At 37.0% G+C, this 27,925-nt stretch overlaps 1 protein-coding gene across 2 annotated transcripts; it reads left to right on the plus strand.

The window, feature by feature from the left end:
* Positions 1 to 1,971: 1,971 nt before the first annotated feature.
* Positions 1,972 to 27,671, plus strand: LOC138307814 (centromere protein I-like). Of its 2 annotated transcripts, none has more exons than XM_069248710.1 (18): positions 1,972 to 2,114; positions 3,868 to 4,005; positions 4,313 to 4,431; positions 4,933 to 5,040; positions 7,106 to 7,201; positions 7,645 to 7,734; positions 8,446 to 8,580; positions 10,909 to 11,076; positions 12,549 to 12,669; positions 13,429 to 13,517; positions 13,967 to 14,084; positions 14,596 to 14,660; positions 15,123 to 15,253; positions 16,583 to 16,736; positions 18,024 to 18,154; positions 23,169 to 23,442; positions 24,318 to 24,359; positions 26,489 to 27,671. In XM_069248710.1, the coding sequence occupies exons 1-18, from the start codon at positions 2,018 to 2,020 to the stop codon at positions 26,660 to 26,662; spliced, it is 2,250 nt and encodes a 749-aa protein (XP_069104811.1). In that variant the 5' UTR covers positions 1,972 to 2,017; the 3' UTR covers positions 26,663 to 27,671. The 2 variants fall into 2 exon arrangements, with proteins under 2 accessions (XP_069104811.1, XP_069104812.1); XM_069248711.1 differs by lacking the exon at positions 1,972 to 2,114 and adding an exon at positions 2,897 to 3,227.
* Positions 27,672 to 27,925: the final 254 nt, after the last annotated feature.

Genomic DNA, 27,925 nt, shown 5'->3' on the forward strand with positions numbered 1-27,925 from the left:
AAAAACATACTTCACCATACTATTTTGAAAGTTATGATTTTTTTTTTTAAATTGGAAAAATGAAATTTGAAAAAATAAATCTGTGACCCCAGACTTACTGGTCCGCTGCTCTTCTGACTGAGCTAAAGGTAAATTCTTCTATTGCGAACCTAGAAGGGGACCATATCACTATATATGATTAAAACCTGTTACAATATATATATGTATATGTAAAAGGAGCGGGTCGGTGTGGTTTGTAAATAGTGTTAAATACGGTCTCTGTCACTCAGCTGATGGAGCATGCATGCTTCTTTGGCTCAGTCGGTAGAGCCGTAGATTTCCACGCCGGAGACCCGGGTTCGATTCCTGGTTGGGGCACTCAACAGGAATGTGTATTTTCCCTGTTCTTCTACATTGGCGCCCAACTAAATAACCCATGGAAGGTGGTTAAAGAGTCCCGGGTTGAGATTTAGGAAATCTCAAGAAAAACAGGGGGAGTAGTGTAAAAGGAGCGGGTCAGTGTGGTTTGTAAATAGTGTTAAACACGGTCTCTGTCACTCAGCTGACAGAGCATGCTTCTTTGGCTCAGTTGGTAGAGCCGTAGATTTCCACGCCGGAGACCCAGGTTCGATTCCTGGTCGGGGCACTCGACAGGAATGTGTATTTTCCCTGTTCTTCTACATATTTATTTATTTTTATTTCGGAGGTCACTCTTAATATTAAAGTAACCATGAGATTGAAACTTTTTTTTACTGCATACATGTAACTTGGGCAGTGGTACACTTTATCTTAAAGTGAACAGTCGGGCAAGGATGGCTAAAGTCGGTAAAAATGGTGTGAATGTATCCAGTATAATTTCTTATGAAATAGAAAAATAAAAGCTCTCGTCAAAATCTGTCTGCGTACGAAGAAATTAATTTAAAGTATAGGAATCCTAAAACGTCCTCTCGGCTGACTATGTCCGTGGTTACATTTCCACGCAGCCTCGCTTTCAATGCTTTCAACTTTTCTTTATTTCAATGGTCAGAACTTGGAAACGTAAGCAGAATTTGACCGTCGTATTAATATGCGAGAACTTTTGGAAGGCCAATGAACGCATTTAGACTGGTTTTCTTTGCCCGACTATTCACTTTAAACATTGTATACTAATATAAGAACCTGAGAACTCTTCAGTTTACGTTATTAAGTTTTTGATGCATGTGACGCCATTGACCTTAAAAGAAGGTCAAGGTCATTCATTTGCACAAACTTGGTAGCCATATATACCAGCATCCCTTTTTAGTTTTTTAATACTGAATTTTTGAGTAAATTTTACGTCAAAGAAAAATAATATGCAAGAGTTATTTCAAGGAAAAGTAGGAACAAACTTTAGCTAACCACCAGATCATTTTTTTACAATATGAATTTCTCAGTTAAACTGATTATATCCCCCTGGTCCCACTTTTGAAGGATGTAACCATAGGTATTCAGCGCACTGGTAAGTCAAAGACCCACTATAAACTAATACAGATTAGTCTATAGTGGGTCTTTGACCAGCTTGCTAAATACCTATGATGGAACCTGGCATTCAGCTGTTTGTGCTTTGTAAAGACAAAATATAGCCTAAAGCAAAACGTCTTTGACGTTTAAAATTTGGCATTGCATGTATCTAGTGACCATCTAAGTTGTAGAAAACGTTAACTCTTTTCGTTATGCAGACAGTCTCTCAGTAGAAATAACATTTCGTTCAAATATTCAGTGGCAGTAGTCCCGTTTTTTTGTTGAGAAAAATGTGGTTTCTGTACTGCGATTCTTTACACATTAACTGAAAATAAATTTACCTGAAGCCATTTTCAGAGTGTAATCAAGATAATTTGATCACAGTTTAATTACTTTCCCCTGCTTCGCTTTCATCCTATCTTACATGTTTGTGTACATATCGACGGTAACATTGTGTGGTTAGAGTTATCTCCCTTCGTGGAAAAAATAATCGGGCTCACATCCTTGTTTGTATTCAAGGCAATTGTGCTCAAGCGTCTTACCTACGCCGACATTCAAAATGGACAGCGCGAAAAATAAACAGACAGAAAAGAAAAGCAGGAAAAGACGAAGTTCGTCTGATAATCTTGATAGTGCTATTCGTTATTTTAAAAATGGTATGACATGGTCAAAGTTTATATGCAAATTTTATAGTTTGAAGACCCAGCAGTCCTGGTGTATCACGCATCAAGTTTAGCACAGTCTGCATGTATCTGACTTGCTCCTGTTTACGATTTTGATTTATGCCAATTCAACAGTAGGATCATTAAACATGAATATTTATTCTTATTGTCAGAACCAGGGTATCCAGTTGACCCCTGAGAGTATATTTTTGACATATCGAGGCATTCAGATCAGCACTCGAAACGCGCTACTAACCACCTCCTGCGCTCTCTCTCACCCACAGGGACTTGTGAGAAAGTCTGTTGTGTATACATGTGTGAAGAGGTACACACCTGCCTCTACAAAAGTCGCCCGTATTCCGTCAAACATGGATAAATATGTACATATAAAATACCAATACATTCTTAAATAAATTTTTGACATGGAAAACACAACTTTAATCACGAATTAATATATTAACATACCTTTATTTCATTATGAACGTGGAAAATGCAGTCAGATTTCCTCGCTGTCGTTTTGCTTGTCCACTGAAATCTAGGTTAAACACGTTTGAGTAGATATTGTGTACCCCATACCCGGACCCGAACTGGAAACCCCATATACACATGTACAGTGCCTGTATACTAAAAGCTACAATATTAATGTGGTAACGGTAAAGTAAAACATTAGAGTCTCGAATTAAGTTAGATTCTTCAATTAAAGATACGTGTATTTCAAATAAAGGTACTTCTAAGAACCTTAACCATGAAACATAATTTATACATAGAGTCTGGGTACAGAATTTCAGTGCAGTATCGGGTAAGGGCAAGTACACCAAAAAAGGTACCCATCATCAATTACAATATGGCGGATTATACGAACAAGAGTCGAGTGCTGGATAAAAAAAAGTGTGATTCCTCGCTTATTTGTTGGATTGGATTAATGAAAGCGTTATGGGAGATAGCCTATTTGTATTTGCAACGGGAAAATATCACCAGAAAGTGAAATGAATGCATACAAAATTTGTTACAAGGGAATATGAGTGCCTTTGACCTAGATTTCACTGGACAGGCATAACGACAGTGAGGATATCTGACTGCATTTTCCACGTTCATAATGACATAAAGGTATGTTAATATATTAATTCGTGTCTGAAGTTGTGTTTTCCGTATCGCAAATTTATTTAAGAATATATTAGTATTAAATATATACATATCTATCCATGTTTGACGGAATACGGGCGACTTTTGTAGAGGCAGGTGTACCTCTTCCAAGCGAGCCGTTGGTTCCCTTGTCCTTTTATATAGTATATAGGCCTAGTACACATGTATACACAACAGACTTTCTCACAACCTACGTTACAAGTCCCTGTGCTCTCACCCGCCGCAAGATTACCAGTCTTGGGATATAGCGTCGTAACAGATACAGATAGACTCTCAAAAATAAGATTTGACTCTTGAGTTTAAGCATGTCTATATAATTATGTACATATGTTTTGACTCTTCAGATAACTGAGAAATATAATGATTTGACTCTATATTGAGATTTTTACTGTAAATGAACATGTAAGATTTAACATAATGTAAGGCGCATCATGATAAGTGCAATTAGTATGTGCTGTAAACGTGAACATTTTCCAGGGTGGTTAATTTCATGATGGTGGGGGTTATTTTCGGGATCTACTGACATTCGCGTAAATGATAAAAATCCATCGAATGTCTCCCTTGTCTTCCTGTTTGCTCATTGTTGTTATGTTTTTATTAACAGTTAAAGAGCGTGTCCAGGTCAAGAATAACATCAAACTACAGATGTCCTTGGAGCTTATTGAGGAGACGTCTAAGACCAAAGGACTGCCAGCTGAATACATCACAATTTTAGTTGATGCTGCAGCCAACACTTATATCCGTAATATTTTGTTAATGTATTTTATAATCTGTATTGTGACATATTGTTCTTTTTAAAACTTACCTTTTGATAGTACTTCAAAATAAAACATATGGAAAAAATGGAGGAAAAAAATGGTATTGCTTTAATGTGTTTAATAAAGAAATTATTCTCCAAAGGTTACATTATATAAACTTGTAGTAGATTGAATACATTTTGTTTTGATAATAGCTAAGATTCTGTTTAAAATTTGAATGGGTAATAACTATTTTCTACATGTGGATATAAAACAACTTTGTGAGTATTTTAATTTAATTTTCATTTTTAGCTGAGACAGTATGTGGACGACTGGTTCGTTCACTGACCCCCGCCACAGTGGTACCAGAACAGGCAGTTATAAACGCTATTTCACACATGTGTACCAACAAGCCTTCCATCAAGATACAGGTAATCAACGTTAACAGTCAGTTTTATGCATTTGACATCTTTTCACTGGTAATCAAGTTAACAAAAATAAGGTAAGGACACAGGTGACAACAGAAGACATTGTGATGGTGCCAATTTTCTTTCCCGAAAGTGCAACGATGGCCAAGTAATTAAGATGTCCCGAAATATTATGTAGGATAAATATCACTAGTTTTTATAGACAGGTTTGAGTGTACCTTCATAATTGTGTGTGTGTGCCTATATAAGCTAGGCAAAGTATTACTATGACTTTCACTTTTGATAGATAAATAGATAAATAAAAAAAATTACAAAAAAAAAACCAAATTGATCAAAGTATAATTATACATTGTATAGGGAGAGAATCATTGTTTTGACATTTTATTACAAATATATGTCCCTTCAAAACAAGGTTTCGTGACTCAAAGAATGATTGAGAAAAAAATACCTGATTATTCAATTTGTAAAAAATCTTTATACATTGTACATGTTCTTCTGTTGCAGACTCTTTTCCTTCGATGGATTTTGGTTGTGTATGACTATATAGACAAGAAGGAGAACCTACACAAGCTATACGGCATCATATTCTTCTTCCTGGAGAATCAGACCATGGTATGTGTCGACGCAATAATAGTGTGAACGGTTTCGGTTGATCACTACATCGGCCATCTGTTGCTATTGCCTGGCAGGCTGTCGCTACACTCTCGATAACTTGGTCTCAGGTGTTGGTCATGTTACCTCGACGTTGCCGGCAGGTGGCGCTGTTACGCCACATGTGTCTACACAGGTATTTCATTATAGCTGCAGCGACATGCTACAACGATTACACATGTTTTTAACGAAACGTACCGTATATTACAAAACTCCCTAGCAATATTACTGTAGTAGTTTACATATTGGAAGATTACTTTCAGTATGTACAGTAATTACCGTAGTCAAATCGGACATCAGTTTTTGGCAAGCGTTGAAACATTATCATGAGGAAATCGAAGACTGAAATGTAACCCAAAAAATACTAAACGTATGAATTAGGAAACCGTACTACACGTACAGAAGCTAAAGGTACACGGAAAAACCGGCCGACTGAAGGGTAGCTGTTTACAATGACAACAAATGTCAGACTCGATTTGGCTTCAGATTTCTGCGGGATCGTTATCAAGAAAAAAGGTTATATAATCATCAAAAATGATGAAATATTGATACACAAGTTATTTCTATTATTTGAATATTATGTATGTTTAATAAATGTCTGTAGACAGCGATAAAACGATGTTATGAACAACTTCTAAAATTGCACACGTGTGACACATATGTTGGCAATCGGGATTTCCCGGAATTCATATAAAATCATTTCGCTGTGTTTTCAATGAAATAATTGGCAATCAAGTTACACGCATATATTTCATATAATATAGGATACAATAGCGATCTTATAATCATCATTCTGTCGTAAAACATCGCCTAATCGATCTCTGCAGAGACACACATTTGCTGTCGCTACACTCTCGACGATAACAAATCATTATTGCTTTAATGATAAATAAGCCGTAGTTTGTTCCGTATTATTTTCAGATATTTTAATTTAACTAAAGTAAGATTGATTGTCTTTTTTCATTCTGTAGGTATTGGTCATGTTACCTCGACGGTGCCGGCAGGTGGCGCTGTTACGTCATGTGTGTCTACACAGGTATTTCATTATAGCTGCAGCGACATGCGACAACGATTACACATGTTTTTAACGAAATGTACCGTATATTACAAAACTCCTAGCAATATTACTGTAGTAGTTTGCATATTTTAAGATTACTTTCAGTATGTACAGTAATTAACGTAGTCAAATCGGACATCAGTTTTTGGCAAGCGTTGAAACATTATCATGAGGAAATCGAAGACTGAAATGTAACCCAAAAAATACTAAACGTATGAATTAGGAAACCGTACTACACGTACAGAAGCTAAAGGTACACAGAAAATCGGTCGACTGAAGCGTAGCTGTTTACAATGACAACAAATGCCAGACTCGATTTGGCTTCAGATTTCTGCGGGATCGTTATCAAGAAAAAAGATTATATAACCATCAAAAATGATGAAATATTGATACACAAGTTATTTCTATTATTTGAATATTATGTATGTTTAATAAATGTCTGTAGACAGCGATAAAACGATGTTATGAACAACTTCTAAAATTGCACACGTGTGACACATATGTTGGCAATCAGGTTATTTCCCGGAATTCTATAAAATCATTTCGCTGTGTTTTCAATGAAATAATTGGCAATCAAGTTGTACGCATATATTTCATATAATATAGGATACAATAGCGATCTTATAATCATCATTCTGTCGTAAAACATCGCCTAATCGATCTCTGCAGAGACACACATTTGCTCAATGCAGTTAAACTCTTGTGATCAACCGAAACCGTTCACACTATTATTGTGTCGACAGTAACAAATCATTAATTGGAATCATTATTGCTTTAATGATAAATAAGCCGTAGTTTGTTCCGTATTATTTTCAGATATTTTAATTTAATTAATGATGTAGATTTTTAGATTAAAGTAAGATTCAATTGTTACTTTTTTCATTCAAACTGTCCCACTGAAATAAGGCAGTATTTAAAAAAAGTACCCTGTCACCAATTCAATCGTTTGATGTATTTGTATATTTGTAGATGCCCTATGTATGTCACCTATTGTACCTGTTGACACAGAAGCAAGATGTCCGACTTTTCAGAGTTCGTCGACTTCTTATGATACAGAACAAGATGGTAAGAGATGTCAAAAGCTTTCATAGATTGTTTAGGTTCAAATATGTCTGTCCTGGCCCAATTTTCTCTAAACAAACTGAGGTAAAAAAAAACCAGACAAAAACCAAACTCTTGAGCGGTCATGTAACCTTCGAGTTACATTAACGACTTGTGTGATAATCCTAAGGTCACCTTATATAATTGTATAATGGCATATTTTAGTGGGACTCTATAACATCACAATTACCAGATGGTGTGATAATCATAAGCAAACCATGTGATTTTGCTATCTTGAAACTGTCATATCACTATTTTGTGCCTAGACCTCAACAGTGTTCCAGTGGTAAAGAATAAGTTGTGAATGAATGATACATTAAAGTTGATTTATATAAACAAATTAATAATTAAATTTGAATTCAGGCTCATGACTACTCAATGTTGTAATACTTGAATTTACTTCATAGGGGGCACAGCCATATTTAACTGGACTTCTGGCGATTTATCAGCTCTACTACCCAAACATGATGTCAGTGGTGATGCCTAAAAGAGCAAGGGTTTGTATTAGGTTTTGCTTGAAGATTTAGCTATTATTTGGAATCAGAATCTCTGACAGGAGAACATTGTTTGTAAACATTGTCTGTCTGCTGAACTGCTTTGTTTGTTGGTGACTTTATAAATCAATTTATTCTGCAACCAGCATTTCATTGTCAGAATACACCAACCACATATATTTCTGATGTATTTGGCACTTATTGAAACTTTATTTCTCACGTGTGCCAATTCCATTGACCTCCTATTGGTTGATCCATTATTTGAAAGTCAGAAATGTTTGTTGAACATTTTAATACAAGTTTGTTAATAAATGTAACACTGCTAAATATAAGAAAAATTATATACATTTTGGTAATGTTGCAGGATAAAAAGGATACATGGTCAGTATCTTTAATAAGATATAAGCTGTATTTTGGCGTGGGACAGAAAGACAAAAGTAGCTCTCCAGAGGCTCGCTTCTTTTGTCTTTCTTAACCCTCGCCAAAATACAGCTTATATTTTAAATATGTATCTGGGGGATACCAATTCTGATATGAGACAAACCAGCTATATGAAACATGCACATTGTGATAAAGAAAGTGATATGTGAAGCCAAGTTTTGAAATATGTAAAGGATAAGTAGTTTTGATACAAAAATAATGGTGTGTGGAGTACACTTGTAAAGCTTAGCAGCATTGTTTGAAATATGCAATATTATGCATTCTTTGTTTCAGCTTTTCTTTCCATCACGAGACAAAAAGTGGGAGATGTTGATTCGGAAAGTCCAAGAGAATAATGAGCCACTCCATTGTGAATCCAGCCTCGCTCTCAGTCACCTCAAATCTATAGAGACCAACCGTCAGACTCCTGTAAGTTAGGATTTAGGCAGGCACTGAGTCACCTCAAATCTATAGAGACCAACCATCAGACTCCTGTAAGTTAGGATCAAGTCTGGCACTGAGTCACCTTAAATCTATAGAGACCAACCGTAAGACTCCTGTAAGTTAGGATTTAGTGAGGCACTGAGTCACCTCAAATTTATAGAGACCAACTGTCAGACTCCTGTAAGTTAGGATCAAGTCTGGCACTGAGTCACCTCAAATCTATAGAGACCAACCGTCAGACTCATGTAAGTTAGGATTTAGTCAGGCACTGAGTCACCTCAAATTTATAGAGACCAACAGTCAGACTCCTGTAAGTTAGGATTTGGTCATGCACTGAGTCACCTCAAATCTATAGAGACCAACCGTCAGACTCCTGTAAGTTAGGATTTAGTCAGGCACTGAGTCACCTCAAATCTATAGAGACCAACTGTCAGACTCCTGTAAGTTAGGATTTAGTCTGGCACTGAGTCACCTCAAATCTATAGAGACCAACCATCAGACTCCTGTAAGTTAGGATTTAGTCTGGCACTGAGTCACCTCAAATCTATAGAGACCAACCGTCAGACTCCTGTAAGTTAGGATTTAGTCTGGCACTGAGTCACCTCAAATCTATAGAGACCAACCATCAGACTCCTGTAAGTTAGGATTTAGTCAGGCACTGAGTCACCTCAAATCTATAGAGACCGACTGTCAGACTCCTGTAAGTTAGGATTTAGTCAGGCACTGAGTCACCTCAAATCTATAGAGACAACCATCAGACTCCTGTAAGTTAGGATTTAGTCTGGCACTGAGTCACCTCAAATCTATAGAGACTAACCATCAGACTCCTGTAAGTTAGGATCTAGTCTGGCACTGAGTCACCTCAAATCTATAGAGACCAACCGTCAGACTCCTGTAAGTTAGGATTTAGTCTGGCACTGTGTCACCTCAAATCTATAGAGACCAATCATCAGACTCCTGTAAGTTAGGATTTAGTAAGGCACTGACTCACCTCAAATCTATAGAGACCAATCATCAGACTCCTGTAAGTTAGGATTTAGTCTGGCACTGAGTCACCTCAAATCTATAGAGACCAACCGTCAGACTCTTGTAAGGAGGATCTAGTCTGGCACTCAGTCACCTCAAATCTATATAGAGACCAACCATCAGACTCCTGTAAGTTAGGATTTAGTCTGGCATTGAGTCACCTCAAATCTATAGAGACCAACTGTCAGACTCCTGTAAGTTAAGATTTAGTCTGGCACTGAGTCACCTCAAATCTATAGAGACCAACCATCAGACTCCTGTAAGTAGGATCTAGTCTGGCACTGAGTCACCTCAAATCTATAAAGACCAACCATCAGACTCCTGTAAGTTAGGATTTAGTCAGGCACTCAGTCACCTCAAATCTAAAATCTATAGAGACCAACCTTCAGACTCCTGTAAGTTAGGATCTAATCTGACTTGATTACATAGTTAGTGCCTTTCATGCTTTATTAATCATGTTTTGAGTTATCAATGATATCGATAAAGAGATAACTGTGTTCTGCATTGAATTCATTTGGGCTATGATAATGACATGCTCTAATAAAGGTCTATCAAGTTTGATCACTGAATGACCCTCACCTTCATTCATGGTCACATTGGTCAAAAAGGTCAAAAATCTTTAACCACTTTCTTCTCAATACCTAAGAGACCTGAAAATAGGTCTGTGGCATACAGGAATTAAGTTTGTTCAAATGAGTGACCTTGACCTTCATTCAAGGTCAGTGAATGAAGGTATTAAAGGTTCATTCCATTGTTTGAAGTGGGTTCAGTGTGTTGAAATAAAAAAAATTGCGAGATATATGTTTTTTCCTGAAAAATAAAAGTTAAGGTTTTTACATGCTATTAAATACTACACTACAGTCTCACCCACTTATAATAAACTCAGATATATTGATACCTATTTTTAACCAATCCTCCTGGGCCCATTGATTTCATAATATCAAAGTCTGAATGTACATTGATTAACTTTAGAAAGCCAATAGTTCTTAAAGTCCTTAAAATTCTTGAGTTTGATCAATTGTAAAACATTTGGGACAGAGATCAAGTGGTCTTATAATGGAGATGGTCTCTTATGGAAGGATGATATAAAAAAAACTTTAAAAAAAAACTAGAAAATTAAAGAAATTGTGGGCACCAACAATTTTGTTTAAACCAAATCTTTTTCCCTGCACTATGTAGTAATTATTCTGTTACTAATAGCATTAAAACACATGTTATCAACCTATTTATGTTTAGAATTTCAACACTTTCCTGATGTTTCTGTGATATCATATTTACTACATACAGAGAGCCAAGCGGCGGAGAACTGACCCAGTACCCACAATCCATTCTGACACGACCAGAGAAACCAACATACCAAAGGAAGAGATCCTGACTTCTTTAGAGCAGTCCAAGGTGCCATTTGTACAGATCACAGACTTTAAGAGTATTCTGGAAAATGTGGATCGAATTGAGGTAAGTATCAGGACTTTCTTGATTATAATTAAAAGTTATCTTTCATTTACAAGTGGCTGAGTGGTTAAGATGTCCCGATATATTACCACAAACATTCCACCTTTGGATCGCAAGTTCAAATCTAAGGTGATTTATTTCAGGATTTATAATGATTCTGTATAATTCTTTTTTTATCCCCCGCTTTCCCGAAAACGGGGGATATTAATTTGGGTTGGTCCGTCTGTCTGTCGGTCCGTCTGTTTGTAACACTTCGTTTCCATGCTATAACTGTAACAAATGTGAACCGATTTTCTTCAAACTTGGTGACAAGGTTAAATGCCTTAAGGGCTCGCCAAGTTCGATCGCCACTGTCGATGGACCTTATTTAGTGAAGTTATGACCCTTTGAATTACTAAAAACATCATTTTCTGCCATTTCCGTGCAATAAGTGTAATAAATGTAAACCGATTTTCTTCAAACTTAGTAACAAGGTTAAATGCCTTAAGGACTCGTCCAAGTTGGATCGCGACTTTCACCGAACCTTATTAATAAAAAAAGTCAGTTTCTGCCACTTCCGTACCATAACTGTAATAAATATTAACCGATTTTCTTCAAACTTGGTAACAAGGTTGAATGCCTTAAGTGCCTGGCCAGGTTCGATCAACTCTTTCAGCGGATGTTATTTATCAGAGTTAAGGCTCTTAAATTTACTACAAATGTTATTATTCTGTAGTTTCTGTGTAATAACTAACAAATGATTATTAAAACTTGGCAACAAAGTTAAATGCCTTAAGGGCTTAGCCAAGTTCGATCGCCATTTTTGGCAGATCTTAATTTGCAGAGTTATGGCCCTTTGATTTAATAAAAAAAAAACTCATTTTCTGCCACTTCCGTACAACAACTATAATAAATATTAACCGATTTTCTTCAAACTTGGTAATAAAGTTAAAGATGCTCCACCACAGACAGAGCATAAATGATATTCATCATTTGAACAATGATTGGTGTTTAATCGTGTATATATATGTCTAATTAACACAAAAAAAATGATATAAAATAATTTATTTTGCCTTTGGTGCATGTGCAATAAGTACTTCATTCCAAATAGGATATAGTGCCACAGAATTTTTTCGGGATGCAATTAATTATTTTTTATATTTTTAACTTGAAGTAAAATTAGAAGCTCAAACTTTTCAATGGTGGTAATGGTGTAAAGTAAGCAACTTTTGTTACTGAAAAGAAATACTAAATTGTCTACTCCTGTTTTAATAGTGAAAAAATACTATTTGTCAAAGGTGGAGCATCTTTAAATGTCTTACTTCCGAATAAGACTTCATTTTATTTTTTCATGTTTCAACCAAGGTTAAACCTAACCTCAATAATGTTTACCAACAATATGTCCTGAAAGCAGGGGATGGAAATTCCACGAATTTGCTTGTTGATTATTGTGTCTAATTCCTACTTTGATTTAATTCTCTGTTAACTGTTTTCAGTTTCCCAGCCAGATAGGCTCAGTACTGCGGAGCCAGCTTGGCCAACACATGTTGTCCTACACACGTGACCAGACAGCCACAACACGATTCTCATACTGGCTACATGCTACACTTACAAATGGTAAACCTTCATGTAAAAAAGACATACCATTCTCATATAAAGACAGATATTATTCTTTTGATTTTAATTCAATATTGTTACGTTTGTCCCATCCTGTCCTGTCTCAGATTTCATGTGGAGACAGGAACATATATGTCATAAAAAATACCCTTGAATTATCGCCACCCAAAAATACAACCAAACGCATACCACCAACTGAACAGTTTTCTTTCCTATACAATACCCGATGCCACCTTTGTATACCGCCATTTGCCTTACGTTTAGTTCCAAATATCTTCAAATTTCCCTCTATGCTATCACCATAGTATTGCCAAACAACTGTATTATATCCATTTCTTATTTCATTAAGATAATACACATCACACAGTATTCTTATAGAATGAATATTGTATTATTTTCTGTAAAATTGATTTCTTACCTGGGACTTCCTTTAGCACTCATTCATTCATGTTATCTCGCTGGTTTACATAGTGAATAGTATGAATCTGTGATATTGCCCGAGGAGTTCCAAAAGGTTTACACAGTTTGTCATAAATAGAATGAATACCAAGGAAGATAACTCTTACTAGTTTATACTCTTAGAAATCGAAGATGCGCCAAATTTTCTCCTCGTGAATTGGTCTAAAAGTTGGAAAACACGAAATTTTCTCCCCGCAAAATTAAATAATTTATATAGTAGATAAAAGATTTGCCCTAAAGGAATATACAGAAGTCATCTGTAGAAATGTTGTTAAAGTATTTAGGGTTCATTTGTTGTAGAGATCCTTGAAAACAGCTGGAACGCTACAGATACAGAACTTACCAAAGCCTTACTAGTGAAGCTCATAGATTTCACAGACTTCCTACAGGTAAATGATTATCACTATGAATACCACATACCATAAATTGTATTTCAATATTTAATATTTTTTTTATTCATAACGTATAATAATCTGGCTCATAAACTTATAGTGACAAAATAGTCTTTCCATCATGTATACATTTGTATTCTGTGTTGTAAATATCGATGAAGAAGATTGATTAAATCTCTTTTATGCTATATTTGCAGCCACTGAACATAGTTGATGTTTTTAAATTTGCCAAATGCATTTCAAAATCGCCATTGGCGACTGACAGCGCGAGCCCTGGTAATCCTTGGTGTTTGAGTTCATTCTTGTGTGATGCTGTGCAGGCGACACATCCACTTCCATGGAATTTATTTTCAATTTTTTTTTTTTTTTTTTGGCTCGTTCATGGATCAGTTGCATGTATGTGTATATAAAATTTCATATTATTTGTATTTTATTTTGAATAATAGGAAGGCATTCCAGCAGTGGATCATTTTCTGTCAAAGTTCCTCAGCACATGGAATGGTCTGGACTTTCGATCAGAAATATTACAGCTTGTCGCCAGGTGTCGAATCTGTTCATTCGGAGGTAAGGGCTTGGTTATATACAGATTTAAAAATGCTCTACCGCCAACAGGGCATAACTGATACCCATCATTTGAACATTAACTGTTTTTTAATCATGTATACAGTATATGTACTGTATCTTATAAACTCAAAATTAAAAACAAAATAATTTTACTTTTAGTGCATTACTGCCAGTATATCATTCCATATAGGGCATAGTGCCATGAAGTTTTAAAAATTTTATTTGTAATTTTTTCATTGGTGATTGTGTCAAAAAGCAACTTTTATAACCAAAGAAAAATAATAATTCATCTGCTCCTGTTTTTGATAGAGAAACAAATAAATTCCATTCATCAGTTTTAAATTGAATAAAAATAAACACCTTAACTTGTAGGTATATGAGTCACACAGACATTTAATTACCTACCCTCAGCATCAGCAGCTCTTTGGTTGTCTGAAGTTTACATAACAGGTAGATATGAACATACTACTAATATTTTTTCCATCTACATTTTTTTCACTATTTATTTCAGAATTAAATGATACTATTCTTGAACCTTTGAGAAAACTGTTCTGCTGTTCTTCTGTATATTTTAAGGTAAGTGTTTCACTGTTATTTGTGATGGATTAGTGGTTTCCATGGTCAATTCACACATTCAAAAGAACAATTTGAAAATGGAATTAAATGAAATACGCTGAACATGATAACACAATTGCTACACTGATAACCACAACTTTAGATTTTCTTTATGCTTTAAAGTTACTTTCAATATAACAAGTGTATTACTGAAACTAGACTGAAGACACCAACTTTGTTTATTTTTGTTTTTGTTTTTTTTTTTCTTTTGTTGGTAAAATTATATTATTTAAGCTGATGTAAATTATGGACAGAGAAATACATTTGTTTACCAATATCAAACTTTGAATCCCAAATGTGAATCTAAATTATGATTTTGTTTGATTTATTACTAATGAAAAAAAATCCTAAAATTACTCTGCCTCATTGATCACCGTGTAAAGGATTTAAATGCTATTTTCCATACTTGTCTCACAATTTTAGTGCCAAGTTGTTCATTGTCTAACGTTGCTGGTACGGAATTATGCAGCCAATGAATGGCCCAGATACATGGAGTGGGTACAGAAAAAACAAGAGTATGCTAAGTCTGGAAAGGAAGGGGAGCCGTGTTGTCAGTAAGTAGTTTCTTTAGACCTGGCTACAGGTTCTCAAGTTACCCCGGTATCTGTTATTACACCTGATCATACGAAAGGTGTCCCATAAATTATGTTAAGCTTTCAAAAAATGTTTGACATAAATGAGCAACAACAACAAAAAGTATTTTTAAATAGAAGAATGTGCAATCAGAAGTTCTTTTGTATAAAATGATTAAGGAATACTCTTATTCTGAAAGAGAGCATTGACATCCTATTTATGGTGTAGGCACTTTTATAGATACATTGTATTGGCATGTCAAGGGTACATTATTCAGACATTGTGAAATCATTTATTCTTTTCAATTTACAGTTGTTATGGTCATGTAATTCTCTAGTTCTAAACAAGATCAATATTTTTTTTTGGTTTGAGCATTATCCGACTGACAGAATGTAATACCCAATGCCAGAAAATATTGTCTTACTCATCAGTAATAGAAAAATAAAATTAAAAATAATGATAATATTAAGTCTTAATTACTTTTACTCAAAATTGCTCAGACATCAATGAGAACATGGTGTTGACTACATTTTGCAAAAAATGTCGTGTAAATATTGTTGCAAGATTAAGAATACATTTCATTTGACCAATTTTAAATATGAATTTTTTTCAAACAATGTTTTTGCAGTCAAGATCTCAGATTTATGCTCTATATTAAAAAAATATAAAACTTTAAAAGTGCAACATGGCTAAAAGGATACCTGTATGCGACATGATTATGTACAGTAAAAACCTGCCTTAGTGACCACCTATGTATAAAGATCACCTGCTAAATGAGACCAGTTTTAAGTTGTAACCAAATGGGCAGTTTTTCCCTTGAGCAGTCCTTAAAGTGAACAGTCGGGCAAGGAAAGTTAAAGTTGGTAAAAATGGTGTGAATGTATCCAGTATAATTTCTTATGAAATAGAAAAATAAAATCTCCCGTCAAAACCTCTCTGTTTGCGAAGAAATTAATTTATAGTATATGAATCCTAAAACGTCTTCCAGACTGACTATGTTTGTGGTTACATTTCCACGCAGCCTCGCTTTCAAAGAGTTAGGCGAATTTATTTTTAGAACTTTTCCTTATTTAAATGGTCAGAACTGGGCAACGTAAGCAGAACTTGACCGTCGTTCTAATATGTGAGAACATTTGGAAGGCCAATGAATGCATTTAGACTGGTTTTCTTTGCCCAACTATTCACTTTAAAGACAAGTTTTACTGTATAAATTAAAACTCAACCATACTATGCCTTGGTTACTTTCTCTTACAACACATTGGGTGTTTGTACTTTCCCCTTACAACACATTGGGTGTTTGTACTTTCCAGCTACACCCTTTTCCAGGAGGAACGAGAGGAGTGTGATCCCCAGAATACTATTACGGATCTGATAGATTATGTTGGACAGCTCTGTATAACAGGTCTACGACTCGAGGCCAACCATAACCTCCTTCTATTCTGTACCGTCAACTTCTTACAAGAGGTTTGTATTATAGTTCTAGGGAAAAGTTTTGTTTGAAAGGAGAAGGTACGTTAAGACTAGAATATGGCCGCAAAATTAATTCTCCAGTAAAGAACAACATATTTTGCCATATAACAGTTGAATACAATTTGCTAATACATTACATCCCGAAAATATCCCGCATGAGCCAATTATGTTCACTATGACGTCATCAACATGCAGTTTCCCGCCATTTTTCTCAAAAATCCTTGAAAATCATACTTTTTGAGTGGTTTTCTCTAAAAATGAATGTGGCTGCCTTTGTGGAGCAGAAAGAGATTTTCACACGTTGTGTATCGTGTATTTACGCATATCCATGCAAAATATAAAGTTGCTCCAAGGTGGTGGCCAAATCCATTTCAAGCCTTTTCTAACCTAAAGATGATGTATTTCTAGCAAAATTTGGCGAGAAGAGGAAAATCATCAATTTGATGACGTCATAGGTTGAGCACATCGTTTACATGGTTATAAAAAGTTATGTTTTGATGAATGGCAAGTATGAGAGTATTTATTGATTTGAAATTGAGGTGGATCAGAGTTAATATTTTTGGGCCTGAAAAATTAAGGCCAAATACTGGTCCTATCATATCTACTCCTTTACAAAAAAGATAATGGTCTACCAGAATGAAATATGCCATTAAATAAGTAAATCAACTTTCCTTCAAGGTTAATGAATAAATATTGCGATTACCTAATTCAAAAGAAGCTCACAGATATTTTTGTTCACAGTTTTACTTTTAATTCCCCTACCATAAAATTTGTATTTATGATTTGCAAACATTTATCACATAACTGGCTCAGTCGGCCATGTCATAAAAATCATAAGACAAACATGTAAAAACACTATTGTGACATCAAAAGTTTCAATGAAAATGATGTCGAACCATTGGCTTGTTTTAATTGACAGAAATATCATATCTGTGCCTGATTTGGCCACTCTTATATCGAAACAAAAGTGATTTAAACCAGCTTTCTTTCACGTGCGATTTCCTTTCGTGATCCAAGTAAATTCGTGAAAGTTTATCGAATTAGTATCTACACCATCTATATTGATAGGAATCATTTATTCAATTATTAAAATATGCGAACAATTATCTGTGCAAACTTGTCTTTAAACGGAAATCAAGGAATTTAATAGCTGCAAAAGAATGTTGGTATATAGTCCAAACCAGGTGATGAAATTATTGAATTTAATTAATGAATTTCATATCACATACTAAAATGCTACTTGATCATGATTTAGACTGAAGGGTAAGTATTCTGTTGAAGGTGGCATGCCTGGAGACTAATTACCGTCTGCCCTTCGTCCACCTCAGCTCTCTCCTGTCCTCGAGTTTCCTAGGACTTTTGGCCTGTTTAAACGGCGTAGGAATATCCAGCTTCTGCTCGATACTATGCAAGTAGGTCACAGTTTCTTTTGTTAAAATGAATAAATTGGGAGAGATATGCACACGCATCTGTTGTCCGTCTGTTTATTAAAACCTATAATACTGTATGAAATCCACATAGAAACATAGTTAAAGAAACATACAGAATATGATGGTTATCTCAAACAGACTTGGTATTAATGTTGACCCTAGTCCCTGATCACAGTTATCCATTGACCCTAGTTCCTGATGAGAGTAATTCATTGATCCTAGTCCCTGATCAGAGTTATCCATTGACCATAGTCCCTGATCAGAGTTATCCATTGACCCTAGTCCCTGATAAGAGTTATCTATCCATTGACCCTAGTCCCTGATCAGAGTTATCCATTGACCCTAGTCCCTGATCAGAGTTATCCATTGACCCTAGTCCCTGATCAGAGTTATCCATTGACCCTAGTCCCTGATAACAGTTTTCCATTGACCCTAGTCCCTGATCAGAGTTATCCATTGACCCTAGTCCCTGATAACAGTTTTCCATTGACCCTAGTCCCTGATGAGAGTTATCCATTGACCCTAGTCCCTGATCACAGTTATCCATTGACCCTAGTCCCTGATCACAGTTATCCATTGACCCTAGTCCCTGATCACAGTTATCCATTGACCCTAGTCCCTGATCAGAGTTATCCATTGACCCTAGTCCCTGATCACAGTTATCCATTGACCCTAGTCCCTGATCACAGTTATCCATTGACCCTAGTCCCTGATCAGAGTTATCCATTGACCCTAGTCCCTGATCACAGTTATCCATTGACCCTAGTCCCTGATCACAGTTATCCATTGACCCTAGTCCCTGATCAGAGTTATCCATTGACCCTAGTCCCTGATCAAGTTATCCATTGACCCTAGTCCCTGATCAAGTTATCCATTGACCCTAGTCCCTGATCACAGTTATCCATTGACCCTAGTCCCTGATCAGAGTAATCCATTGACCTAGTCCCTGATCACAGTTATCCATTGACCCTAGTCCCTGATCACAGTTATCCATTGACCCTAGTCCCTATGATCAGAGTTATCCATTGACCCTAGTCCCTGATCAGAGTTATCCATTGACCCTAGTCCCTGATGAGAGTTATCCATTGACCTAGTCCCTGATGAGAGTTATCCATTGACCCTAGTCCCTGATCAGAGTTATCCATTGACCCTAGTCCCTGATGAAGTTATCCTGATCAGTATTGACCTAGTCCCTGATCAGAGTTATCCATTGACCTAGTCCCTGATCAGAGTTATCCATTGACCCTAGTCCCTGATCATAGTTATCCATTGACCCTAGTCCCTGATCAGAGTTATCCATTGACCCTAGTCCCTGATCAGAGTTATCCATTGACCCTAGTCCCTGATCAGAGTTATCCATTGACCCTAGTCCCTGATCAGAGTTATCCATTGACCCTAGTCCCTGATCACAGTTATCCATTGACCCTAGTCCCTGATCAGAGTTATCCATTGACCCTAGTCCCTGATCAGAGTTATCCATTGACCCTAGTCCCTGATCAGAGTTATCCATTGACCTAGTCCCTGATCAGAGTTATCCATTGACCTAGTCCCTGATCAGAGTTATCCATTGACCCTAGTCCCTGATCAGAGTTATCCATTGACCCTAGTCCCTGATCAGAGTTATCCATTGACCCTAGTCCCTGATCAGAGTTATCCATTGACCCTAGTCCCTGATCAGAGTTATCCATTGACCCTAGTCCCTGATCAGAGTTATCCATTGACCCTAGTCCCTGATCAGAGTTATCCATTGACCCTAGTCCCTGATCAGAGTTATCCATTGACCCTAGTCCCTGATCAGAGTTATCCATTGACCCTACCTGATCAGAGTTATCCATTGACCCTAGTCCTGATCAGAGTTATCCATTGACCCTAGTCCCTGATCAGAGTTATCCATTGACCCTAGTCCCTGATCACAGTTATCCATTGACCCTAGTCCCTGATCAGAGTTATCCATTGACCCTAGTCCCTGATCACAGTTATCCATTGACCCTAGTCCCTGATCACAGTTATCCATTGACCCTAGTCCCTGATCAGAGTTATCCATTGACCCTAGTCCCTGATCATGAGTCAGTTATCCATTGACCCTAGTCCCTGATCAGAGTTATCCATTGACCCTAGTCCCTGATCAGAGTTATCCATCGACCCTAGTCCCTGATCACAGTTATCCATTGACCCTAGTCCCTGATCAGAGTAATCCATTGACCCTAGTCCCTGATCAGAGTAATCCATTGACCTAGTCCCTGATCAGAGTTATCCATTGACCCTAGTCCCTGATCAGAGTTATCCATTGACCCTAGTCCCTGATCACAGTTATCCATTGACCCTAGTCCCTGATCAGAGTTATCCATTGACCCTAGTCCCTGATCACAGTTATCCATTGACCCTAGTCCCTGATCAGAGTTATCCATTGACCCTAGTCCCTGATCAGAGTTATCCATTGACCCTAGTCCCTGATCAGAGTTATCCATTGACCCTAGTCCCTGATCACAGTTATCCATTGACCCTAGTCCCTGATCACAGTTATCCATTGACCCTAGTCCCTGATCAAGTTATCCATTGACCCTAGTCCCTGATCACAGTTATCCATTGACCCTAGTCCCTGATCAGAGTTATCCATTGACCCTAGTCCCTGATCAGAGTTATCCATTGACCCTAGTCCCTGATCAGAGTTATCCATTGACCCTAGTCCCTGATCAGAGTTATCCATTGACCCTAGTCCCTGATCAGAGTTATCCATTGACCCTAGTCCCTGATCAGAGTTATCCATTGACCCTAGTCCCTGATCAGAGTTATCCATTGACCCTAGTCCCTGATACAAGTTATCCATTGACCCTAGTCCCTGATCAGAGTTATCCATTGACCCTAGTCCCTGATCAGAGTTATCTATCCATTGACCGAGTGCCTGATCAGAGTTATCCATTGACCCTAGCTAGTCCCTGATCAGAGTTATCCATTGACCCTAGTCCCTGATCAGAGTTATCCATTGACCCTAGTCCCTGATCAGAGTTATCCATTGACCCTAGTCCCTGATCAGAGTTATCCATTGACCCTAGTCCCTGATCAGAGTTATCCATTGACCCTAGTCCCTGATCAGAGTTATCCATTGACCCTAGTCCCTGATCACAGTTATCCATTGACCCTAGTCCCTGATCAGAGTTATCCATTGACCCTAGTCCCTGATCAGAGTTATCCATTGACCCTAGTCCCTGATCAGAGTTATCCATTGACCCTAGTCCCTGATCAGAGTTATCCATTGACCCTAGTCCCTGATCACAGTTATCCATTGACCCTAGTCCCTGATCACAGTTATCCATTGACCCTAGTCCCTGATCACAGTTATCCATTGACCCTAGTCCCTGATCACAGTTATCCATTGACCCTAGTCCCTGATCACAGTTATCCATTGACCCTAGTCCCTGATCACAGTTATCCATTGACCCTAGTCCCTGATCACAGTTATCCATTGACCCTAGTCCCTGATCACAGTTATCCATTGACCCTAGTCCCTGATCAGAGTTATCCATTGACCCTAGTCCCTGATCAGAGTTATCCATTGACCCTAGTCCCTGATCAGAGTTATCCATTGACCCTAGTCCCTGATCAGAGTTATCCATTGACCCTAGTCCCTGATCAGAGTTATCCATTGACCCTAGTCCCTGATCAGAGTTATCCATTGACCCTAGTCCCTGATCACAGTTATCCATTGACCCTAGTCCCTGATCAGAGTTATCCATTGACCCTAGTCCCTGATCACAGTTATCCATTGACCCTAGTCCCTGATCACAGTTATCCATTGACCCTAGTCCCTGATCAGAGTTATCCATTGACCCTAGTCCCTGATCAGAGTTATCCATTGACCCTAGTCCCTGATCACAGTTATCCATTGACCCTAGTCCCTGATCACAGTTATCCATTGACCCTAGTCCCTGATCAGAGTTATCCATTGACCCTAGTTCCTGATCAAGTTATCCATTGACCCTAGTCCCTGATCAGAGTTATCCATTGACCCTAGTCCCTGATCAGAGTTATCCATTGACCCTAGTCCCTGATCAGAGTTATCCATTGACCCTAGTCCCTGATCAGAGTTATCCATTGACCCTAGTCCCTGATCAGAGTTATCCATTGACCCTAGTTCCTGATCAGAGTTATCCATTGACCCTAGTCCCTGATCAGAGTTATCCATTGACCTAGTCCCTGATCACAGTTATCCATTGACCCTAGTCCGTGATGAGAGTTATCCATTGACCCTAGTCCCTGATAACAGTTTTCCATTGACCCTAGTTCCTGATCACAGTTATCCATTGACCCTAATCCCTGATCAGAGTTATCCATTAACCCTAGTCCCTGATCACAGTTATCCATTGACCCTAGTCCCTGATCAGAGTTATCCATTGACCCTAGTCCCTGATCAGAGTAATCCATTGACCTAGTCCCTGATCACAGTTATCCATTGACCCTAGTCCCTGATCAGAGTTATCCATTGACCCTAGTCCCTGATCACAGTTATCCATTGACCCTAGTCCCTGATCAGAGTTATCCATTGACCCTAGTCCCTGATCACAGTTATCCAGTTATCCATTGACCCTAGTCCCTGATCAGAGTTATCCATTGACCCTAGTCCCTGATCAGAGTTATCCATTGACCCTAGTCCCTGATCAGAGTTATCCATTGACCCTAGTCCCTGATCAGAGTTATCCATTGACCCTAGTCCTGATGAGAGTTATCCATTGACCCTAGTCCCTGATAAGAGTTATCCATTGACCCTAGTCCCTTATTACAGTTTTCCATTGACCCTAACCCTGATGAGAGTTATCCATTAATATTTGTGAATTAAAAAATTGCTACCTAGAGACCTGATAAAGCAAGTGATGTGTATATCATGATTAATTTGCACATAAACTTTTGTAAATTCTTATGGATTACGAAAGTAATCTGCATGCAAAAGGGAGTTGCTAGACAGCGTCCCAGAGTTATACTTGATTTTATTACATTACAGCTACAGGAGGTCAGTGACTTCTTTGAAGGAGCGACGGAATGCTGGTGAGCTGTTTGTCACAGATACCCTCAGTTGTGTATCTCATCTCAACGCCATCATTCTGGATGCAGGGGATGCTCTTTGGAAGGGCAATATGTTGAATGTAAACAAGAAGAGCAAGTTTTTCGACTTTGATCCAAGAGATGTCAATTCACGTCTTTCTTTGGTGGAGAACCAGTTTGTGACTTACATGCACCCTGGTTTGATGGGATTTAGCCTACGCTTTCTCACCCAGGTCTGTTGCAAATAACAGTAACATTCAAATTTTGTTTTCCCAATTAAGGTTAGATACCAGTGCTTGATACCAATATAGCTTTTAAAAATACTGGTACATTCCCGTTTTAAAAAGTACCGATGCTCATATCTGTATTTGAACCAAAATACACATATGATTTTAAAAGAAATCCACAAAATGACTAAATGACAGAAAAAGGCAGTGTATGCAAAGAACATGATCTTCAAAAGTCTTGCATATCTGATATATGATGAAAAGCATTGTTTGCACAATAATTTGTCTGATTTTTTTTATATAATTTTAAAATGTCAAAGCAAATAAAATCAATATGTTAGAAAACATTTCTTCACAAAATCAGTATCAGTATCATTAAAATGCTGGTGAACATTTTATTGATACCGATATCGTATTTTACCGATTTATCCTTAACGAAATCCAACCCTAATTCCTAATGTTACAAGGATTGAAATTTATGACAGCTCATTTCTGAGTTAAAGAAAGGGCTCAAAGCCCTTTATAAAAATCAAAATGAAATCTAGTCAGTGAAAAAAAATTATCTGTTGAATGTTCGTAAATCATATTATGCTAAACTCCAAATTAGGAATTACAGTGAAGCCTGTCTAATACGTCACCTGACTTTTCTGACATCCAGTCAAATCGGACACTCAGTGTATTCCCCTGTACCAATGGTAGTTAACAACAATCCTTGACTTGACAACCTGTCTAATCCGACCAAATTGGACAATCTCCATAGTGTTGTCTTACACAGGTTTCCTTTTATTAGAAACCAAGTGGTGTGCAACATTAAATTAGGAATTGGAATGAAGATCTGGTTTATGTGTGAATTAGTGGAACTTTTACAATGTATGTTTCAGACTCAATCCCAGGACAATCTCGGCCATCCCAGGGGTATCAAGGTAAGGCATACACAATATACCTCATCAATCTTCCTTGCACTCTATACTCTTGGGCCAGATTTCTTGAAACAATCTTCAGTAAAAAACTGATGTAAGTTAGACTTACATGATTTCCTCATACACTATACTCTGGGCCCTGATTTCTCAAAACAATCTTCAGTCAAATACTGATGTAAGTTAGTCTAATATGATATACCTTATTAATTTTCCTCGCTCACACTATACTCTGGGCCTCAATTTCTTGAAACAATCTTCAGTCAAAAACTGAGGTAAGTTAGTCTTACATAATATACCTCTTCAATCTTCCTCACACACTTTACTTTGGGCCCTGATTTCTCAAAACAATCTTCAGTCAAATACTGATTTAAGTTAGTCTAACAGGATACAACTCATATATCTTCCTCACATGCTATACTCTGGGCCCCGATTTCTTGAAACAATCTTCCAGCAATACTGAGGTAAGTTAGTCGAACATGATATACATCTTCAACTTTCCTCACACACTACACTCTGGGCCCTATTTCTAAAAACAATCCTCACGCGCTATACTCTGGGCCCCGATTTCTATGATAAGGTCATCTGGCCCAAAGGGTTAAGATGACCTTTTGTCATCATGCACCGTCCATTGTCGTGCGCCATCCGCCATCATGCGCCGTCTGCCATCCACCATCCGTCGTGCGCAAACTTTTCATTCAAACGACTTCCTCTCAATAACCGAAAGGCACAGGTTACTGATATTTGCCCTGTAGCATGCTGGGATGAAGGGCTAACAAGGTTGTTCAAATGAATGACCTTGACCTTCATTCAAGGTCACAGAGGTCAAAAAGGCTAAAATATTTAAATGACTCCTTCTCAAGACCCAGAAGGCCCAGGGTACTCATATTGGGCCTGCAGCATGCTGGGATGAAGGGCTACCAAGTTTGTTCAAATGAATGATCTTGACTTTCATTCAAGCTCACAGGGGTCAAATAGGTTAAATCTTTAAACAACTTCTTGAGAATAACAAAGAGGCCTAGAGACCTAGGCCTGATATTGGGCCAGTGACATGCTAGGATGAAAAGCTACCATGTTTGTACAAATGAATGACCTTGACCTTTATTCAAGATCACAGGGGTCAAAATGGCTAAAATCTTAAAATGACTTCTTGTGAATAACTAAGAAGCCTAGAGAGCTGATATTGGGCCTGTGATATGCTGGGATGAAGGGCTACTAAGTTTGTTCAAATAAATAACCCTTATCTTCAATTAAGGTCACAGGGGTCAAATAGGCCAAAATCTTTAAACGACTATGTTGTATTGTGCTAATAGTCAGATGACCGTTAAGGCCCATTAGCCTCTTGTTTTGTGAAAGGTTTATATTTGATCCCATTAATTTTTCTTAAGGTCCTAATTTGGTTTAATACAGTAATATTTTTTTATTTACTCTCCCAAGTAAATTAGTTTTGTCATTAGTTTTACCATTCCAAACACCTTCTTACATCAATTGGAAATAAAAATATGGGGCCGAATCGCTCATCTGTTATTTAGAAATAATGATGCATACTAAAAGCTTATGAAAATTTTTCCATGTTTTTGACCTAGGTAACTCAATCTCACTCCATAAAGCAAACTAGTAAATTACTGTTAACCTTCGTCCCAGCATTCTTAATCTGGTCTCCAGGCCTCTTATTTTAAGATTTCAATTGAACAAACTTGGTAACCATTCACCTATCATACAACAAGTCTTATTTTAGGTAGATCTCTGTCCTTCAATCTAGTATATTACATGCTCAATTTTGGTATCTAATTCTCTTCATTATTGACAAGAAGTCTTTATAAGATTTTTTATCTTAATGACCCATATGACCTTGAATGAAGACCAGGGTCATTCACCGAAAAAAAACTTGGTAAAATCAGTCAATTGAATACATACCAAATATCTGGTCTACACGCCTTAATTATTTATTGACAAAAGTTGTTTCTGAAGAGATGTTGACAGAAACTGCACCGTGCATTTAAGGGGAAATGAGCTAGACACAAACAAAGACTATAAAATTGTCAGAGTAGTCAGTTGGCTGAAATCTGGCCTTTATTTTTATTACAATAAAAAAAAAAGAAAAAAACATCTGTGAATTCCTGTTTTTATTCCAGCTTACGAAGAGGGTCTATTTGGAGTTCCTAGCCAGAGAAAATGTCTACGGACCAAAGGATTTTGTGTCAACCTTCATCATTCCTAAACAATCGTCCAGCACCACCCAACAGCCAAGCATGGTCCAGAGTGTGACTTTGGGCAGTAAGACTACAGAGGCAGTTGTCGCCAGCTAATCTTGACAAGAGTGATACATTTTTGCTTAGAACACAATGAAGGCTATCAAGGCCATAGTAAGCAGCTGACCAGGACACATGTCATGAAACCTTTGTATATTTCATGAAAACTATCAGTAAGAATAAAAATGTCTCAAAGCAAAGAGAAGGAGATATATATAGTTTGGCCTTTAATTCAGTTCTTAAAATTATGACCAAGTGTTTTTGGAAAGATACATAGAAGTTTTGTAAAAACTTTCAGTGGAAGTAAGAATGTCACAAGAAGAAGAAAATTAGAAATATGTATATATATATTTATATATATGGTTTGGTATTCACAAGTCGTGTTTGATATAAAATCAGGATCTTTTCTTAAAAACCTTGCCAAGTTTTCCTTGGAAAGATGCTTTGTGATACAATATTTTACTGTGTTCTATCATAGAGGTGTCATTGTTTGGCTTTATGACCGATTCCCTATTAACTAACAGTACTACCCGCTCTTTAATGGATAAAAATAGGGTCTTAGTAACTGAAATACATGTATATATCACAACTGCTTCGGTAATTAAGAGCAACATACTGCTTGTTGTATTTGATCATGGCTATAAAATTACATGATTTTGTGATTGATTTAGAAAAGAGATTAGAAAAGAAGCTAAAGTGGTTGTTAAGGAGGAATTATAAAGACAAACTTATGATGTTAGAATTTCTGAATAAGGACGAACTGAAGACTGAACAGGACATCACACCCTGGGAGAACCATGGTTGATTGCACTGCAGTATGCTCTGTAGTAGATAATTGTAGCATATAGTGTAGTGTGCATTCAACCATAATTCTACATCGATGAGGACAGCTGTTTGTTAATCATTAACATTTTATAATTAATTAATCATTAAGTAAATGTCTTCGTTCTTGTCCTATTAAGGACTGTTATACTAATTCATACACTATGATGTGATATCATGCAATATGTTACTGTTATTTAGCAAATAAAACAAGATTTTTACAGTCTAAAATTCGCAAGTTATTTATTTTTGTTTTATTTTACGATTTTAACATTAAAGATTAACTGTTTAGTTGCTTATATTAGCGGAGTATTGAATTTCGCTATATTTTGTAGTCAAGTTCATTTCTGCAAACATTAATACCTACACAATTTTGTTAAAAAGAGGTTAGTTGAATGAAAAACATGTTTATAAAACACCAATAATCTAATCAACAAAAAATATTGTATGAAGATAACTTTGAAGTCCTTTATCCTAATCTATTAAAGTTTTTTAATT

This window comes from Argopecten irradians, chromosome 14 (genome assembly GCF_041381155.1).
Source record: "Argopecten irradians isolate NY chromosome 14, Ai_NY, whole genome shotgun sequence".
Classification (NCBI taxonomy): Eukaryota; Metazoa; Mollusca; class Bivalvia; order Pectinida; family Pectinidae; genus Argopecten; species Argopecten irradians.

Coding starts and splice junctions, on each gene's coding strand:
- LOC138307814 (XM_069248710.1), top strand. CDS start 2,018: ATGGACAGCGCGAAAAATAAACAGACAGAAAAGAAAAGCAGGAAAAGA. Junction 5,041..7,105: donor TCCTGGAGAATCAGACCATG/GTATGTGTCGAC, acceptor GTATATTTGTAG/ATGCCCTATGTATGTCACCT. Junction 7,735..8,445: donor TGATGCCTAAAAGAGCAAGG/GTTTGTATTAGG, acceptor TCTTTGTTTCAG/CTTTTCTTTCCATCACGAGA.